Source organism: Podarcis raffonei, chromosome 12 (genome assembly GCF_027172205.1).
Source record: "Podarcis raffonei isolate rPodRaf1 chromosome 12, rPodRaf1.pri, whole genome shotgun sequence".
Taxonomy (NCBI): Eukaryota; Metazoa; Chordata; class Lepidosauria; order Squamata; family Lacertidae; genus Podarcis; species Podarcis raffonei.
The window spans coordinates 4,346,567-4,365,103 of record NC_070613.1 but is presented as its reverse complement, the minus strand read 5'-3'; the positions used below and the strand labels follow the sequence as shown (position 1 = coordinate 4,365,103).

Sequence of the window (18,537 nt, the reverse complement as noted above, 5' to 3'; positions counted from 1 at the left end):
CGAGACGTAACTGGCTGTGTTCTTAGATAAATAAGGTATACTATTCATTGTATACCACAGCGACTACTATGCCATAAGATCTACTGTCTTGTAATATCACACATGTTCTTTAACTTCTGATGAAGCCCAAGACGGCAAAACAAGGCCAATATTCCGGAAATCCTTGTCTTAGACTCTGTGAAAGGATTTTGTGGAAGTGTAACAACCTTTCATGTGGATTGTTTGGACTTTATGAACAGACAGGTGGAATAGACACCATTACATAGATGGACCTTATGCATGAACTGACTAGAGAATGATCCGATCCACTGGTTCTTCGGCTTTGTTCGTTTGTTGAACTTTGTAAGTTCCTTCCGTTGAAATTTACAATTTGATAGAATGAATAGTATACCTTATTTATCTAAGAACACAGCTGCTTACGTCTCGTGTTTTTATTGAGCGTGCTTTACGTGACCATAGGTTTGTTTGTTGCTGTTTCCATTTTGGGAACAGAAACTGGCCTTCTTGACCGCTGGACCAACTCTTGTTCTCGTGTGCTCCATCCATCAGAGCCTGTCTTCACATGCAGGCGAAGTTCCTAACTCTTTGAGGGTTTGAGACAACCATCACCTGGTTTAGCCAGCCAGTTGAAGACGTTTCCCAGGATTGTGGCCACGTGTCGCAGCTCCTGGAAGCCACAGGTGAGAGCTGAGTGCGGTCTGGAGACCAAAGGATGACAAACTGCCCCAGAAGGAGCATGATGTGCCCCCCTTCCAGACTTAAAGGTAGAGGTGAAGGGACCCCTGACCATTAGGTCCAGTCGTGGCCAACTCTGGGGTTGCGGCACTCATCTCGCTTTATTGGCCGAGGGAGCCGGCGTACAGCTTCCAAGTCATGTGGCCAGCATGACTAAGCTGCTTCTGGCGAAGCAGAGCAGCGCACGGAAACGTCGTTTACCTTCCCACCGGAGCGGTACCTATTTATCTACTTGCACTTTTGACGTGCTTTCGAACTGCTAGGTTGGCAGGAGCAGGGACCGAGCAACAGGAGCTCACCCCATCGTGGGGATTCGAACCGCTGTCCTTCCCATCGGCAAGCCCTAGGCTCTGTGGTTTAACCCACAGCGCCACCTGCGTCCCTAGACTACCAGACTTATTGCCCCCCTAACACCCCACGGCTGCCTATACACTGAATTCTGGTGCTGGAGGAGACTCTTGAGAGTCCCCTGGACTGCAAGAAGATCCAACCTCTCCATTCTGAAGGAAATCAGCCCCGAGTGCTCACTGGAAGGACAGATCCTGAAGCTGAGGCTCCAAGACTTTGGCCACCTCAGGAGAAGAGAAGACTCCCTGGAAAAGACCCTGATGTTGGGAAAGATGGAGGGCACAAGGAGAAGGGGATGACAGAGGACGAGATGGTTGGATAGTGTTCTCGAAGCTACCAGCATGAGTTTGACCAAACTGGGAGGCAGTGGAAGACAGGAGTGCCTGGCGTGCTCTGGTCCATGGGGTCATGAAGAGTCGGACACGACTAAACGACTAAACAACAACCTTCGTTCTTTTTGTAATTGTAGCATATGGGTTGTAATGTGTGAAGTTTATATCGTTTTCATGTACACAGGCCATTGTTTCATATTTGAATTCTTTTGTAGTTGCGCTGAAGAAGATTCCAGCGAAACAGTCAGATTATCCGGGATCACTGTCCTACGTTGTTATTCACTTACTACTTCGGCACCTAAAAAAAGTTTTGCCGTTTAGCCCACAGGATAGCATCTATTATTATGTTTCAAGCATAGACTTATTATGCTTCTACGGACTTTCAAAGAGTGACAGACATGTGTTCATTTATTTCAAATATATTAGAGAATTTACAAGTGTACACACTGTTTTTTTGTTGTACTAAGTCATGTATATCATGCAATAAGAATTGCAGTGCTATCTAGTATACAGTCTTCGTGTTTTTTGTGTTGTTTGTTGTCCCCAAAGATTCCTGCAAACCCCCGTTTTTCCAAACGCAACCTTTGTCAACATGATTGGCGCACATGGCACCAGACTGGCAGTGTTGTCAAGCAATGTGGTTCTTATTGATCAACCTAGCCAAGGCCTCCCCACTTACCGGTAATAACTTTTGCGCTTCTTTTTCCAGATAAAGAGCTTCAGATCCTGAAACGCAGCGAGGGCGAGGCCCGGAAGGAGTTCCCGAAAAAGACACCGCTTCTGGATTCAGAAAGCAGCCTTGCTCCCAATGCGTCCTCTTCAGAGTTCGTGCCGCCATTGGCCGAGGACAACAGCAAGAACATCATCCCCGTCTACTGCTCCATCCTGGCGGCCGTGGTTTTGGGACTCATTGCCTACGTGGCTTTCAAATCGTACGTCTGGGACGCTCAGGGTGGGACGGGCGTGTGTAGGGGATTTTGGCAAGCAATGTGCCTTTGCGGCTTTGCAGGCTAGTGGTTGGAGCAGACTTGGAGGGCAGAGCAAAAAGGAGTGTTTGCACAGTTGTTTTTTATTATTATTATTATTATTATTATTATTATTATTATTATTATTTAGATTTAAGAGGGGGTTTGGGGGGCACAGCCGCTCAAAGCAACTTGCAGCATTGGAAACGAAAATAATAATAATAATTTTTTATTTTTATTATTATTATTATTATTATTATTATTATTATTATTATTATTCTGAAGGCTCCCCTTCAGAACTGCGCACTCAGCTCCCAGGCAGGCTTTGCACACAGCAATCACAACAATTTAACAACAAACAACAACAATTTATTATTTATACCCCGCCCATCTGGCTGAGTCTCCCCATCCACTCTGGGCACACATTAAAACCAGCACTTAAAAAATCCTAAAATAATAATAATAATATTTTATTTATATCCTGCCCTCCCCAGCCGAAGCCAGGCTCAGAGCGGCTAACCACAGTAAAAATAGCACAGCTTACATAGAATCACCATCAATCAATTGAAATTTATTCTAAAATCAATTTGTCTGTTTATATATTTTTAAGTTATGTTAAAACATCGCACCCACGCAAAAAAGGCCATCGGTTAAAAGCCGAAAGGCCTGACCAGTTGGTAGAGCATGAGATTCTTAGTCTTGAGGTTGTGGGTTCGAGTGCCGCATTGGGCAAAAGATTCCTTCAGAGCAGAGGGTTGGACTAGATGATCATCCTGGTCCCTTCCAACTCTGTGATTCTGTGACAATTAAAAACAAACGATTTGCCTAATCCTCTTTTAAAGCCATCGAAGTTGGTGCTCACCACTATTTCCTGTGGGAGGGAGTTCCGCAGATTAACTGTGTCAAGAAGGACTTCCTTTCCTCTCTCCCGAATCCTCCATCTTCCTTGGACGTCCACCAGTTCTAGTGCTATGAGAGAGAGGGAGGAAAACTGTTCTCTGGATTGGCCCGGCCATCAGAAAGTACCACTTAGGCTGAGCCGGACCAGTTCCTCCCAGTAACTCCAACACGGACTGGCAGCATCTCTGTAGGGTTTCAGGAAGAGGACGTTCCCAGCCCTACCATCAGGGGTTGAACCAGGGACCTTCTGCCTGCAAATACCTGAACAGCTGATATGTGGAAGAAGAGGAAACAAGCTGGTTTTCTCCTGCACTTAATAAAAATATATAAATGGTAAATGGACCCCTGACCATTAGGTCCAGTCGCGGACGACTCTGGGGTTGCGGCGCTCGTCTCGCTTTATTGGCCGAGGGAGCCAGCGTACAGCTTCCGGGTCATGCGACGAGCATGACTAAGCCGTTTCTGGCGAACCAGAGCAGCGCATGGAAACGCCGTTTACCTTCCCGCCGGAGCGGTACCTATTTATCTACTTGCACTTCTGTGCTTTCGAACTGCTAGGTTGGCAGGAGCAGGGACCGAGCAATGGGAGCTCACCCCGTCGCGGGGATTCGAACCACCGACCTTCTGAGTGGCAAGTCCTAGGCTCTGTGGTTTAACCCACAGCACCACCCGCATCCAATAATAATAATAATAATAATAATAATAATAATAATAATAATAATAATTTTTATTTATACCCCGCCCTCCCTGGCCAGAGCCGAGCTCAGGGCAGCTAACAGCAATAAAATAAAATCACAGTAAAAGCATAATAGGGGGGAAAGAGAGGGATAAAAAAACCAATTTAAAATAAAGCCTCATTTTAAAATAGCTGATAAATCAGGACCATAAGGGGAGGGAAACATAAGGGTCAGACTGAGTCCAAACCAAGGACAGGTGGAACAGCTGTCTTGCAGGCCCTGTGGAAAGATGTCAAGTCCCGCAGGGCCCTGGTCTCTTGGGACAGAGCGTTCCACTAAGTCGGGGCCAGTGCTGAAAAGGCCCTGGCCCTAGTTGAGACCAATCTAACCACCTTGTGACTTGGGACCTCCAAAGTGTTGTTAGTGGAGGGTAGGACTCGAACCTGTGGCTTCAAGTTACAAGGAAGGAGATTCCGACTCAACATCAGGAATAACCTTCTGACAGTGAGAGCTGTTCAGCAGTGGAACGGTCTCCCTCGGGTGGTGATGGACTCTCCTTTCTTGGAGGTTTTTAAGCAGAGGTTTGATGGCCATCTGTCGTGGACGCTTTCGCTGAGATTCCTGCATTGCAGCAGGTTGGACTAGATTACAACGTGGGGTCCCCTTTCAACTCTACCAGGATTCTACCCAATCAGCTCTGGTCCCAATAAGCCCCAGATAATAATAATAATAATAATAATAATAATAATAATAATAATATACTGGCCTTGGTCCAGTATACCTGAAGGAGCATCTCCACCTCCATCGTTCTTCCCGGACACTGAGGTCCAGCTCCGAGGGCCTTCTGGCGGTTCCCTCCCTGCGAGAAGCCAAGTTACAGGGAACCAGGCAGAGGGCCTTCTCAGTGGTGGCGCCCGCCCTGTGGAACGCCCTCCCACCAGATGTCATAGGGAAAAACAACTACCAGACTTTTAGAAGACATCTGAAGGCAGCCCTGTTTAGGGAAGCTTATAATGTTTAATAGGTTATTGTATTTTAGTGTTCTGTTGCAAGCCGCCCAGAGTGGCTGGGGAAACCCAGCCAGATGTAGTTGTTGTTGTTTAGTCACTTAGTCGTGTCCGACTTCGTGACCCCCTGGACCAGAGCACGCCAGGCACTCCTGTCTTCCACTGCCTCCCAGTTTGGTCAAACTCATGCTGGTAGCTTCGAGAACACTGTCCCACCATCTCGTCCTCTGGCGTCCCCTTCTCCTTGTGCCCTCCATCTTTCCCAACATCAGGGTCTTTTCCAGGGAGTCTTCTCTTCTCATGAGGTGGCCAAAGTCTTGGAGCCTCAGCTTCACGATCTGTCCTTCCAGTGAGCACTCAGGGCTGATTTCCTTCAGAATGGAGAGGTTTGATCTTCTTGCAGTCCATGGGACTCTCAAGAGTCTCCTCCAGCACCAGAATTCAAAAGCATCAATTCTTCGGCGATCAGCCTTCTTTATGGTCCAGCTCTCACTTCCATACATCACGACTGGGAAAAGCAGAGCTTGAACTATACGGACCTTTGTTGGCAAGGTGATGTCTCTGCTTTTTAAGATGCTGTCTAGGTTTGTCATTGCTTTTCTCCCAAGAAGCAGGCGTCTTTTAATTTCGTGGCTGCTGTCACCATCTGCAGCCAGATCGGCGGGGTATTAATAATAATAATAATAATATAATAATAATAATAATAATAATAATAATAATAATAATAATACAGTGGTACCTCAGGTTACATACACTTCAGGTTATATAAGCTTCAGGTTACAGACTCCGCTAACCCAGAAATAGTGCTTCAGGTTAAGAACTTTGCTTCAGTATGAGAACAGAAATCGTGCTCCGGCAGCGCGGTGGCAGCAGGAGGCCCCATTAGCTAAAATGGTGCTTCAGGTTAAGAACGGACCTCTGGAACGAATTAAGTACTTAACCCGAGGTACCACTGTAACAACAACAACAATAATAATTTATTATTTATACCCCGCCCATCTGGCTGGGCTTCCCCAGCCACTCTGGGCGGCTTCCAACAAAATACAGTAATGCATCAAACATTAAAAGCTTCCCTAAACATTTTCCCCCCATTTTCATCTGTGCCCAGGTGCTGTGTTGAGTCCCGGCGAGGCAGCGACTTGGCCGCAATAGGGTTGCAAAAAGACACACACACACACAGCATTATCCGAAAATGTGGGGAGAGGGTGTCCTCCCCGCTGGGCCGGGTCTCGCCGCTGGGGCCTGTCGCCTGAATAGGATTAAGCCGGGCGCTGGGATGCTCTGGCCCAGATTAGGCCAGTCTCTTCTCTCGCCAGCCGGGGAGGCTGAGATTAATGGGGTTTGGCTGAAAGGAAGCCCAGTCTCTTGCTGTTCTATTGGGAACGGGCAAAACTCCCCCTTTGTGCCGGCTTTTGGGGCGGATTTATTTCCCTCCGAGCCGCCTCACCCCCTCGCGGGGCTCCCGCTCTTTATACATTCCTCTCACACCGACGGACCCCCAAGGCCAGGCCTCTCCTGCTGCTCAGGGCTCTATAGGTTTGGCTGCGGCCGACGGCCCCACAACTGCTCTCCCCTGGCTCCCCAAATCCGCCTCCCGCTTCTGATTTTCCCCTCTAAATTTAGTGCGAGGTGAAGCAGTCGACCCCCTCTCTTTGGGGAGGAGAGGAGCCGATCTTTTCCCACACAGCGGTCAGTTTCCGAGACGTTTCCTCCAGCCCCATCTGTACCCTGGCATCGCCCTGTTGGACTACCTCCCAAAAAAGCACGCACACACATACACACACAATGTTGCAGCGCGGTTTTGCAGCAATGTCCGCCAGCTCTCCACATGGAGAGCTCTTGTAAATTTGCTCGGTGGTCTGTTATCAGTTTAAAAAACCTGGGGTGCGTTTGGAACACTGCAGGTCCCAAGTTCTGGTCGCCTTGTCTCAAAGCGGAGTTGGAAGAGGTTGGGAAAAAATGAAGGGGATGGAGCAAATCCTGTTACGAGGAAAAGGACCGTTTAGAGAAAAGGGAAGAAAGAGGAGAGACGTGAGATTATGCGTGTCCTGGCCAGAGTTGATTAGAGAAAAGCTTTCTTAAACTTTCCTATGGCAGTAGAACTCGTGGGACGAAGCTGAACGTTGGAAGGTTTAGGGCAGAGAAAAGGAAACCCTTCGTCACGCAGCGTAGAGGTAGCCTGTGGAACTCCCTGCCACAGGCCACCAACCTTTCTGACTTTAAAAGAGGATTGGACAAATTGATGGAGGGCTATCGATGGCTAAGCTCAGCGTCCGTAGTCAGAAGCATGGTCGGAAACCGCAGAAGAAGAGAGGGCTCTTACGTTCGAATCCTGCTTACGGGTGCCCTATTCTTTTAGGACTAGTTTAGAAAAGAATTTTTTTAAGCTTCCGTTCCGTTCTTCCAAGATTGTGTTCTCTGTTCCTCCCTGTTCATCCCATCCCCCCCCCCTGTTTTAAGTAAGATTCCCAGAAGTATTACAGTGGAAACTCAGGTTACATACGCTTCAGGTTACAGACTCCGCTAACCCAGAAATAGTGCTTCAGGTTAAGAACTTTGCTTCAGGGTGAGAACAGAAATCGTGCTCCGGTGGCGCGGCGGTGGCAGGAGGCCCCATTAGCTAAAGTGGTGCTTCAGGTTAAGAACAGTTTCAGGTTAAGTACAGACCTCTGGAATGAATTAAATACTTAACCTGAGGTACCACTGTACAGAGATGCCAGGAAAGAACAAAGAGGAAGAAACAAAGGATTAAATGAAAAAGTAAAACTGAGAGCAAGAACATGAATGTTTCCCCAACCTTAGTGGGCTTCCTTCCCCAATATATATATTGGGGAGGGAGGCCCACTAAGGTTAGACATATATATATGTCTATGTCTATATGTGTGTGGAGAGAGAGTTTGCTTTTTAATTAAATCCATATGGAATAGCACCATTCAGGCAAGTGATCAGATGTTGTTGTTGTTTAGTCGTTTAGTCGTGTCCGCCTCTTCATGATCCCCTGGACCAGAGCACACCAGGCACTCCTGTCTTCCACTGCCTCCCGCAGTTTGGTCAAACTCATGCTGGTAGCTTCCAGAACACTGTCCCACCATCTCGTCCTCTGTCGTCCCCTTCTCCTTGTGCCCTCCATCTTTCCCAACATCAGGGTCTTTTCCAGGGAGTCTTCTCTTCTTATGAGGTGGCCCAAGTCTTGGAGCCTCAGCTTCACGATCTGTCCTTCCAGTGAGCACTCAGGGCTGATTTCCTTCAGAATGGAGAGGTTTGAACTTCTTGCAGTCCATGGGACTCTCAAGAGTCTCCTCCAGCACCAGAATTCAAAAGCATCCATTCTTCGGCGATCAGCCTTCTTGATGGTCCAGCTCTCACTTCCATACATCACTACAGTGGTACCTTGGGTTAAGTACTTAATTCGTTCCGGAGGTGTGTTCTTAACCTGAAACTGTTCTTAACCTGAAGCACCACTTTAGCTAATGGGGCCTCCTGCTGCTACCGTGCCACCGGAGCACGATTTCTGTTCTTATCCTGAAGCAAAGTTCTTAACCAGAAGCACTATTTCTGGGTTAGCAGAGTCTGTAACCTGAGGCGTATGTAACTCGAGGTACCACTGTACTGGGAAAAGGCTGCCCTAACCCAGATTCTGGCGTTGAGATAATATTGCAAGGGGTTCTTACCCCAGATGACTATTTGTATAGAAGTTGGGGATCGCCAAAGAAGAAGGCGGCGACAACAGAGGATGGTCTAAACTGGCGGGGTGGGGGCTGCAAGCTCATGTGCCAGCGGAGCCAGTGTCAGTGGCCTGGGAGGGGGGCGCGAGAAGCCCCTGCTCTCCTCTCCACAGGCCCTCCAAGTCTGGGATAATAAGCCTGCATCAATTCCCTCCCCTGCTGGCATCTTAAGACAGATGGCCCAGAAAATGCTGGCAGAAAGAGAAGGGGCTGCGAGGAGGAATTTTGCTGCCGCAGAGTGGGAAACAGCTGGCTCAGGAAGGTGGAGAAGGAGAAGGGGATGGGGGAACTGGCAGGAAAGGAGGAGAGAGGGAGAGGAAACCGGCTGGTGGGTGTACAGAAGGATGAGAAGGGAGATAAAGGGGAAGTTCAGCTCAAGGTAATTTGGGGCGCAGTTGCAACGGTTCATAGAAGGCGGGGAGTGTCCTCTGTGCTCATTTCTGGCCATGCACATAATAAGGGAATTCCACCCCACCCCCCATAATAATAAGACTTGTGAGGTTTAATAAGTTAACTGTTTATATTTGGGCAACTTTTCTGCTGCCCTTCATTGGAAGGAGAAAAACATTCATTTCCTTAATAACAATTTAAACAATTTAATTAACTAAAACAATAACAATATAGCATACGTATCCATATTTGTTAACTGATGTGCTTAAACAGTTTTTAAAAAAACAACAGGCTGACTTTTATCACACATGAAAAACTTAAAACAAATCCTCATTTCCTCGTGAATAGCCTTTGGACTAGAATGTAACTTACATAGAAAACTATCTTTAGAAAGATTTTTCCTCCGAAAGCATTTTATTTTTAAAAAATCCGATTGAAATAAAAGAAAACCAATCAATTTTATTTATTTACTTATTTTTAAAATCATTGATATTTGTTAAAAAAACATTTTTATTAGTTTTTTTAACATATTAATTCCAACATTCATACAGCATAACTTCTCATCTTATACAATATTTTTGGACTTCCGTCAACATCTCTGACAATTTCCCGTTCTTTCTCACTTCTTACGCATTTCTTAATTTCATATTACCTTTCGTTATCCTTAACGAATAATTCTCCTCCTTATCTTTTTTGCAATACGCCTCTTGCAAACCTAACGAGCGTAATTTGTTTGTCTCAATTGCTTTTCAAATAGTCCGTAAATTTACTCCAGTCTTACTGGAGTTACTTCACGCAAGTCAGATTCTTCCCCACTGAGCCACAGCGCTTTCCTGGTTGGGTTCTTCAGGGCGAGGCAGAAGCGATTGGTAGCTTTTGTGGGAGGGACGGGTTTGGGGGGAGATCTGGGGTTCACCTCTTCCTGCTCTGCGCCCCTCGCTGATGTCTGTGTGTCCCCCTCTCCATCCTTTTCGGCGCGATTGCAGCTGGACCACGTGCAAGCAGAAGAAGCAGCTGGCCAAGGCCCGAGCGGGCGAACTCGTGACGTCCCCGGAGGGCGAGAAGCTTCACAGCGACAGCGGGGTCTTCCTCGACACCCACAGCCTGCAGGATCAGCACCTTCCCAAGAAGGGTAATAATAATAATAATAATAATAATAATAATAATAATAATAATAATAATAGTATATTATTTGTACCCCGCCCATCTGGCTGGGTTTCCCCAGCCACTCTGGGCGGCTTCCACAAAGACCAAAATTACACTAAGATGTCACACATTAAAAACTTCCCTGAACAGGGCTGCCTTAAGATGTCTTCTGAATGTCAGGTAGTTGTTTATCTCTTTGACATCTGATGGGAGGGCCTTCCACAGGGCGGGCGCCACCACCGAGAAGGCCCTCTGCCTGTTTCCCTGCAACCTCACTTCTCGCAGGGAGGGAACCGCCAGAAGGCCCTCGGAGCTGGACCTCAGTGTCCGGGCAGAACGATGGGGGTGGAGACACTCCTTCAGAGCATATATTCGTGATATCCTCTCTGACCCCCCCCCCTCTACTCAAAACAGGGCACAGGATTGAACCCCGCCTGTACATGAACCTGCCGCCCCACAAGCAGGAAGAGGTGGAGCAACTTCTGGAAGCCCCCGCCCACGGCAAAGACTGGCGCTGCCTGGCCAACTACCTGGGCTACGAGGAAGAGACCATCGACGCCTTCGGCCGGGGGGAGGCCCCCGCCCACACACTGCTCTCCGATTGGTCGGCCAAGGAAGGGGCCACGCTGGAGTCCCTCTACACGGCCCTGGCGGCCATCGAGAGGGCGGACGTGGCAGAGAACTTGAGCGCCCCCGCCGAGGTCAGCTCCGTGGTGTGATGGGGGAGCGGACCTGCTGGCCCGGCAGGTGGACTGACTTAGGGTTACGTTTGTGGGTTTGGGTTTTTACTAAAATTGGGGGTGGGGGTGGGAGGGGACGGGAAGAAGAAGGGGCAAGTCAGGGATCGGGACGTTGGTTTTACTGTAAAGGGATTTCTTAAAACACATGGGAACGTGAGCAAACGGCAGTGGACATCATTGGGGTGCCTGAACACCGATGGATAATGATAATAATTTTACGATTGGTACCCCACACATCTAACCGGGTTGCCCCAGATGACCTGCAGGTACAAGGAAGAGGGGAAATGGCTTTGTGCTTCCGTGTTTGGAGTTCCTTGTTTGGGTCTACACAGTGTGTTTACGCTGGGGGAGAAGCAGGCATGTGTGGTTTTCCCTTTTAGCTAAAGATTGGACTCAAAGGGGTTTTCGTACTCTCTGCACCTGCTACGTATTTCTGTTTCAGGTGAGCTGGACCCTGTTTCTGTATATCTTGCAGGTGTCGCGTTTTTACAATGTAGGGACGGTCCTCAGAAATCGGTCCTCAGAAATTATTTTAAAAATAATAATAATAATCCCCAAACTTTTACTATTTCGGTTGTTTTGGTTTACTGTGTTGAATAATAAACAATAAAATGTTTTAAATCGTGATGGATGGGGGAGAGTTCCGGGAGGAGGTGGTCTGGAGGATGGCAGTCTCACCGTACCCACTTTTATCCTGCTGAGAAAAGGTAAAGGTAAAGGTACCCCTGCCCGTACGGGCCAGTCTTGCCAGACTCTAGGGTTGTGCGCCCATCTCACTCAAGAGGCCAGGGGCCAGCGCTGTCTGAAGACACTTCCAGGTCACGTGGCCAGCGTGACATCGCTGCTCTGGCGAGCCAGAGCCGCACACGGAAACGCCGTTTACCTTCCCGCCAGTAAGCGGTCCCTATTTATCTACTTGCACCCGGGGGTGCTTTCGAACTGCTAGGTTGGCAGGCGCTGGGACCGAGCAGCGGGAGCGCACCCCGCCACGGGGATTCGAACCGCCGACCTTTCAATCGGCAAGCCCTAGGCGCTGAGGCTTTTACCCACAGCGCCTCATCCTGATGAGAGTGGTAGCCCAAATCAGCTGGAGGGCACCAGCTTGGCAAAGTCTGTTGCCACCTATGGGGTGTAGACAAGGTGGTTGCTGGGATTTTTTTCCCCGGGGTGGGGGGTGTGTGAGGTGTCCTCAGTAACATCGTGCACTACCTTGGAGGTGGGGTGGGGACAACAAGACTAGGCTCTATAACCTTGGAGTGTTCTGGACAAATGATAAGAAATATAGTTCTTGGTTAGTGTGTTCTACAGCTTTGGAGGAAATGTAAGACTGGTTTGGATTGCCTTGCTACTTGTAAAGCTTATATTCTTTGTAAGACGCTTTGAGCATAATGAAAAGGTGTATTATAAATGTTGAGATCATGTTTTCCTCTTCCCAAAAATCTGGGATAAATTCCAAATGGATATCGGGGGGCGGGGGGAACATAGCTTGAAATGTAACCCTCTATCAGTGTTGCTGTCGTTTAGTCGTGTCCGACTCTTCGTGAGCCCCTGGACCAGAGCACGCCAGGCACTTCTGTCTTCCACTGCCTCCCGCAGTTTGGTCAGACTCATGCTGGTAGCTTCAAGGACACTGTCCAACCATCTCATCCTCTGTTGTCCCCTTCTCCTTGTGCCCTCCATCTTTCCCAGCATCAGGGTCTTTTCCAGGGAGTCTTCTCTTCTTATGAGGTGGCCAAAGTCCTGGAGCCTCAGCTTCAGGATCTGTCCTTCCAGTGAGCACTCAGGGCTGATTTCCTTCAGAATGGAGAGGTTTGATCTTCTTGCAGTCCATGGGACTCTCAAGAGTCTCCTCCAGCACCAGAATTCAAAAGCATCCATTCTTTGGCGATCAGCCTTCTTGATGGTCCAGCTCTCACTTCCATACATCACCACTGGGAAAACCATAGCTTGAACTATACGGACCTTTGTTGGCAAGGCGATGTCTCTGCTTTTTAAGATGCTATCTAGGTTTGTCATTGCTTTTCTCCCAAGAAGCAGGCGTCTTTTAATTTTGTGTCTGCTCATAATAGCAGCTTGGATTGAGGTATAATTGGGGGGGGGCTCCTTCTCCTTGAAAAATGTCCTGTCCATGACATCTAAGGGGGGAGGCTACCAGCTCTCAAGAGGCTCCAATGGGACTGTCCTTAGATGGGTGAAAAGTGCCCAGTGGAAACCCATATTTATGTCTCCAAACTGGACAGCATTGCAGGAGTGCGCAGTTAAGACTTCAACCTGGAATAACCCCCACTTGCAAGGGGACATCTTGCAACTTCACCCCCCACCCCAGTTAAGACCCCCATGTCCACGTGGTCCTTCTGTGTCCGGAGTCCATTTTTGTCCACAGGTGGAGATGCCTTCTTTTTCCTTTTTTTTATTTTATTTTTTTACCAACCACCAAAACACAAACAGTGAAAACAAAACAGTGAAAGCCCCCAGGCGGCTGATACATTGGGTATACATAATCAATAATAACATATTCAAATCAACCATATGTACAATTCTATATACCTTAACATGCCTCCCTCCACAAGTTTTATTTAACTTTTAACATTTTAATTGCCCCAAATCGTTCAAACCTGCCCAAATAAAGCAAAATCTTCTCAAACCAATCCTCCTCTTTCTCACTGACCTTAAACCCTTTCATTTTATGTATCTTCACAGTTAGATATTCTAAGATTATAATATTTTTCAATTTTTCCCTCCATTGGTTCACCTCTAGCTCTTCTGCATTTTTCCAATTACTCACTCTAACCTGTCTGGCTGCAGTTACCACCAATTTTACCCATTTACATTCCTCTTTTGTTTCTAACTCTGTGCTACTCAGGCTAATAAGAACCATTAATTTAGATATTTCCACCTTCCTACCCACAATTCCTGATATTTCTGTGCCAATCTGTTTCCAGAATTCATTAACTAACGGACATTCCCACCACATGTGACTGTACGTTCCCATCACTCCACATTTACTCCAACAATTCTTACTTCCAGATTTTGTAATATGATATAACCTTACAGGTGTATAATACCATTTTTGTACCAACTTCAACCCTTGTTCCTAGATTATCCTAGAGGTCGCAACAAAGGGTGGTTGCCAAAAGATTCTTTCCCAAATCTTCATCTAAAATCTGTTCCTGAATATCTAGCTTCCAATATTCTTTCACACTTTCCTTTGGTGATTTCTCTTTGTCTGATAACACCTTATACAATTTTGAAACTTATTTCGGCCCTATGTGTCCTATATCCTTTCACTACCTTTTGAAGGGGCTACCTTTGAAGGTGTCCCGGAAACTACAACTAATCCAGAATGCGGCAGCTAGACTGGTGACTGGGAGCGGCCGCCGGGACCACATAACACTGGTCCTGAGAGATCTGCATTGGCTCCCAGTATGTTTCCGAGAACAAGTCAAAGTGTTGGTGCTGACCTTTAAAGCCCTAAACGGCCTCGGTCCTGTATACCTGAAGGAGCGTCTCCACCCCCATCGTTAAGCCCGGACACTGAGATCCAGTGCCAAGGGCCTTCTGGCAGTTCCCTCATTGCGAGAAGTGAGGTTACAGGGAACCAGGCAAAGGACCTTCTCGGTGGTGGCACCCGCCCTGTGGAACGCCCTCCCTTCAGATGTGAAGGAAATAAGCAGCTATCCTATCTTTAAAAGACATCTGAAGGCAGCCCTGTTCAGGGAAGTTTTTAATATTTAATGCTGTACTGTTTTTAACACTTGATTGGGAGCCGCCCAGAGTGGCTGGGGAAACTCAGCCAGATGGGCGGGGTATAAATAATAATTTATTATTATTATTATTACTAATTCTTCGAAGGGCGTAATAATTCTTTTTTCACATTTTTTTTAACTTCTTGCAATTCTCACTGCCGGAGGATATTGAGAACGTCTGCTTCTGTACTTCTCTGCGGATTTTGAGGGGGGGGGTGAGCGAGGGTGGCACTGCCCTGAGCCCGCAGCTGCCCAACTTGGGGAGATGGCCTGGCAGCATTTTCCACCGGTGAGCCTTGAGAACGCCTCTGGCCATGTCTGCCTTGTGGGGTCCAGAGAATATGTGCCTTCTTGGCCAGCCTTCCCAGCGCCGAGAGAAATCGGGCAATTCCTTTGTGTTGCCTCGGGGTTTGGGCTTCTTTCACAGAACAAATCTAAGCTTGCATTTCCTGCCCTGCTCTCTGTGGATAAAAAAACTCACCATCTTCTAGTTATCCAAAACTTAAAGGTAAAGGGATCCCTGACCATTAGGTCCAGCGACTCTGGGGTTGCAGCGCTCATCTCACTTTATTGGCCAAGGGAGCCGGCGTACAGCTTCCGGGTCATGTGGCCAGCATGACTAAGCCGCTTCTGGCGAACCAGAGCAGCGCACAGAAATGCCGTTTACCTTCCCACCGGAGCGGTACCTATTTATCTACTTGCACTTTGACGTGCTTTCGAACTGCTAGGTGGGCAGGAGCAGGGACCAAGCAACGGGAGCTCACCCCATCGCGGGGATTCGAACCGCCAACCTTCTGATCGGCAAGCCCTAGGCTCTGTGGTTTAACCCACAGCGCCACCCGCGTCCCTCAGGAAATGCTAAAAAAAAATCTATTCTTGGTCTCGCACTGACACCCCCAAGATTGTTGGGCCAGTTCTACGTTGCTGACCTGTTTGCAGGACTAAAGATTGGGCTTCTCAGACCTGACGCTCAACAGATTATTTGGACACAAACCTCACAGGGGCTGATGGGAGTTGTAGTTCGGAGGGTACAACATTAAGGAAAACTAGTATAGATGTTGGAGAAGGAACGGACGTTTTGTGGGGACTGGGGGCTTGTAACCTCCTGAACCTCTTACAGATACAGAACCACAAACTCGGTGAAAGAGGAGTTGTGAAACGACTTGTCGCTGGCTCTGATGCAAAGAGCAGAAATTTGTTCATTACTAATGTGCTTTGGTTCACACAGCAAGCGTTCAGCAGAGACTCGGCTGACTTCAGTTTTGAGCTTTCCCTCTCCTAAACAGGCCGACTCGGACATCGCAGGAAAGTCAGACTCCATCAAGACTTTTCATGATCCTAGTCTTCAGTGAGGTGGACAACTTGTTCCTGAAATCTGTCAGTGGGAGCTCGAGTGATTTATTGTCAAATCAGTGGAAAAACAACCCTCTTCTAATGAAACCAGATATGTTTCTAGACTTAACTTTCTCTGTGTGTGTATTTTATTTTAGTACGGAAGACCATTCAGTCACATAAGCTCCCCCCGTAGTTGAAAGTGGTACAAGCCCAAACACAGGTTGACCACCTCAATGAAGTTCCATTGCTGCTCATGTTTATAGATGCTGTTAATGCGCTGCAACCTCATTTTCCTCCTGTAAATGTGTAATATACGTTATTTCCTTCCATCATTTTGTAAGGAATGTGTTTTTCGCTTGGGTCTTTCTCCACCCACGGCATTTGTGTGTGTGTGTGTGTGTAACTAATTTCACCATTTATTTTTTTTACTTCTGGGGTTGGTTGATCTCTATTGCTGTCAAATTCTGCCACGTTTTATTGAACAGAAAGAAGAATGTCACTTTCCTCCATACCAAACAGACGCATTAAACACGATTTTGGTTAAAAGGCATTCTTTGCTTTTGTGGGGATGGCAGATGGGGATTTTCGCAGCCACCTCTCTGACTTCTGCTTGTGCACAGTTTTCAATCACATCTTCACAGCCACGAGGTCTGGAAACATCAGTGTGTAACTTGATAATCACAGAATCTGAATTGTATACAGCGGACCCTCGGGTTGCGAATGTGATCCGTGCGGGAGGCACATTCACAACCCGCAGCATTCAATAGGAGTATAGCATCTAGATCAAGGGAAGTAATAGTGCCACTGTATTCTGCTCTGGTCAGACCTCACCTGGAGTACTGTGTCCAGTTCTGGACACCACAGTTCAAGAAGGACACTGACAAACTGGAACGTGTCCAGAGGAGGGCAACCAAAATGGTCAAAGGCCTGGAAACGATGCCTTATGAGGAACGGCTAAGGGAGCTGGGCATGTTTTTTTAAAAAAATGATATTTATTAAGATTTTTCCATTATCCAAAAAAGTCAAAGAAAAACACAAAAACACAAATAAGAAAACAAAACAAAAAAAAAGATTTAAAAACACATAAAATTCAAAGTCCTCACTTTCAATAACATATTTTCCTGACTTCCCCCCACCTCCCCCTCTTGTATTCCAGTTCAAATTGTTGGCTCAACAAGTTCTTGTCCCCAATTTTTAACCTTTTTACATTTCAGTCATTTTAGAAAAACCAATTTTAACTTTTAAACTTTTAACTTATAAATTTATCTTATAACTTATAAACATCAATAATTGCACATCTGTTCTCATACTTAAAGCCTTTTTTCTAAAGTCGACCTAAATTCCCTTCCACGATTTCCCCAATTCTCGTACAGATAACAAAACAAAATAAAAACAAACAAATTATAATTATGCCCCCTTTGGATTCCCAAACTCCACCCCCCCCTTTCCCGGTTTCAATCCCCAACAAATGTCCATCAGTCTTAGTCTACTCTCAGCCTGGGGATCTCACGTCCGAGGCTCTCAATTCTCTCTCAGTTCCTCTCTGCCGGCTTTTTAGATAGTCCTTAGTATTAAACACCAAATCTCGGAGAAGCTCTAGTCCAATAAAGTCCATATTTCTTCCAACCAGACCTCCATACTCAAAAGTGGAGCCTAAGTCTTGTTTCTTACTCTTTTTAAGTCCAAATGTCCCGAAAGCTCCAACTTCCACCTTAATCAGATTTGTAATCCTTAGGTCTTCAGATCTCCACACAAGAAGATCTCTCCATTTTTCAGTCTCCAATTCAAACCAAATTTTCACCATCGAGTTCTTATTTTCCTTTGCAGCCATCATGTCAGGCCTCCGGCTCTCCTTTACCATCTGTAAAATTACAGCTCCTCCTTCCTTTTTCTCAGGAACACCATATATCTCTTTCTTCCCACTCTCAAAGCTCTCCAGTTTCTCTTCTTGTTCAGCTGCATGAGCTTCCTGAGTCGGTTCCTTGTCAGATTCAATGAATTTGTTTACTGTTAAGTCCAGAGTTGCAACATTTGTAGCCAAAACATCAATTTGGCCTTGTAACTTTCCCAAGAGAACAAAGACTCTGTCCAGTTCAGCTTGAATTTCCCCTCCTTCAGCCATTCTTGTAATGTCCCAAAACCCCCTCTAGAGGGATTTTGGTTACTTAGTGTTCTTTCCAGTTCCAATCCAAAAATCAGATTAGTTTGTATCAGTTCTTCCTTGTTTTCAACAAAATGTAGTCAAATTGTAACAAATATAGCCAGCAGAAGCAACAGAAACAAAGTTCTCTCTTTCCGTCTGACAGCTAATTTGACAGCTGTCAAACTCTTACAATACCTTCAGCAGGCTCTCTCGCGGATCGCTCCCGGGTCCGGGGGGGGGGGTGGCACTTCAACTCCCAAAATTAGCTCTTATCCTCCAGTAAGATTTCTTCTAGTGCCAAATCGTGAAATTAATGTCTTTTGCCAAATGATGAAAGAAAAAAATTCT

At 46.8% G+C, this 18,537-nt stretch overlaps 1 protein-coding gene across 2 annotated transcripts in view; it reads left to right on the top strand.

Annotated features, from left to right (window-relative positions):
* LOC128423867 (tumor necrosis factor receptor superfamily member 16-like) overlaps positions 1–11,480 on the top strand; it is a 48,898-nt gene extending 37,418 nt beyond the window's left edge. For both annotated transcript variants that reach the window (XM_053409419.1, XM_053409420.1), the window contains exons 4-6: positions 2,125–2,347; positions 10,066–10,211; positions 10,640–11,480. In XM_053409419.1, the coding sequence (XP_053265394.1) occupies positions 2,125–2,347; positions 10,066–10,211; positions 10,640–10,944 (674 nt within the window). In that variant the 3' untranslated portion in view covers positions 10,945–11,480. The remainder of the gene's footprint in view (positions 1–2,124; positions 2,348–10,065; positions 10,212–10,639) is intronic.
* Positions 11,481–18,537: the final 7,057 nt, after the last annotated feature.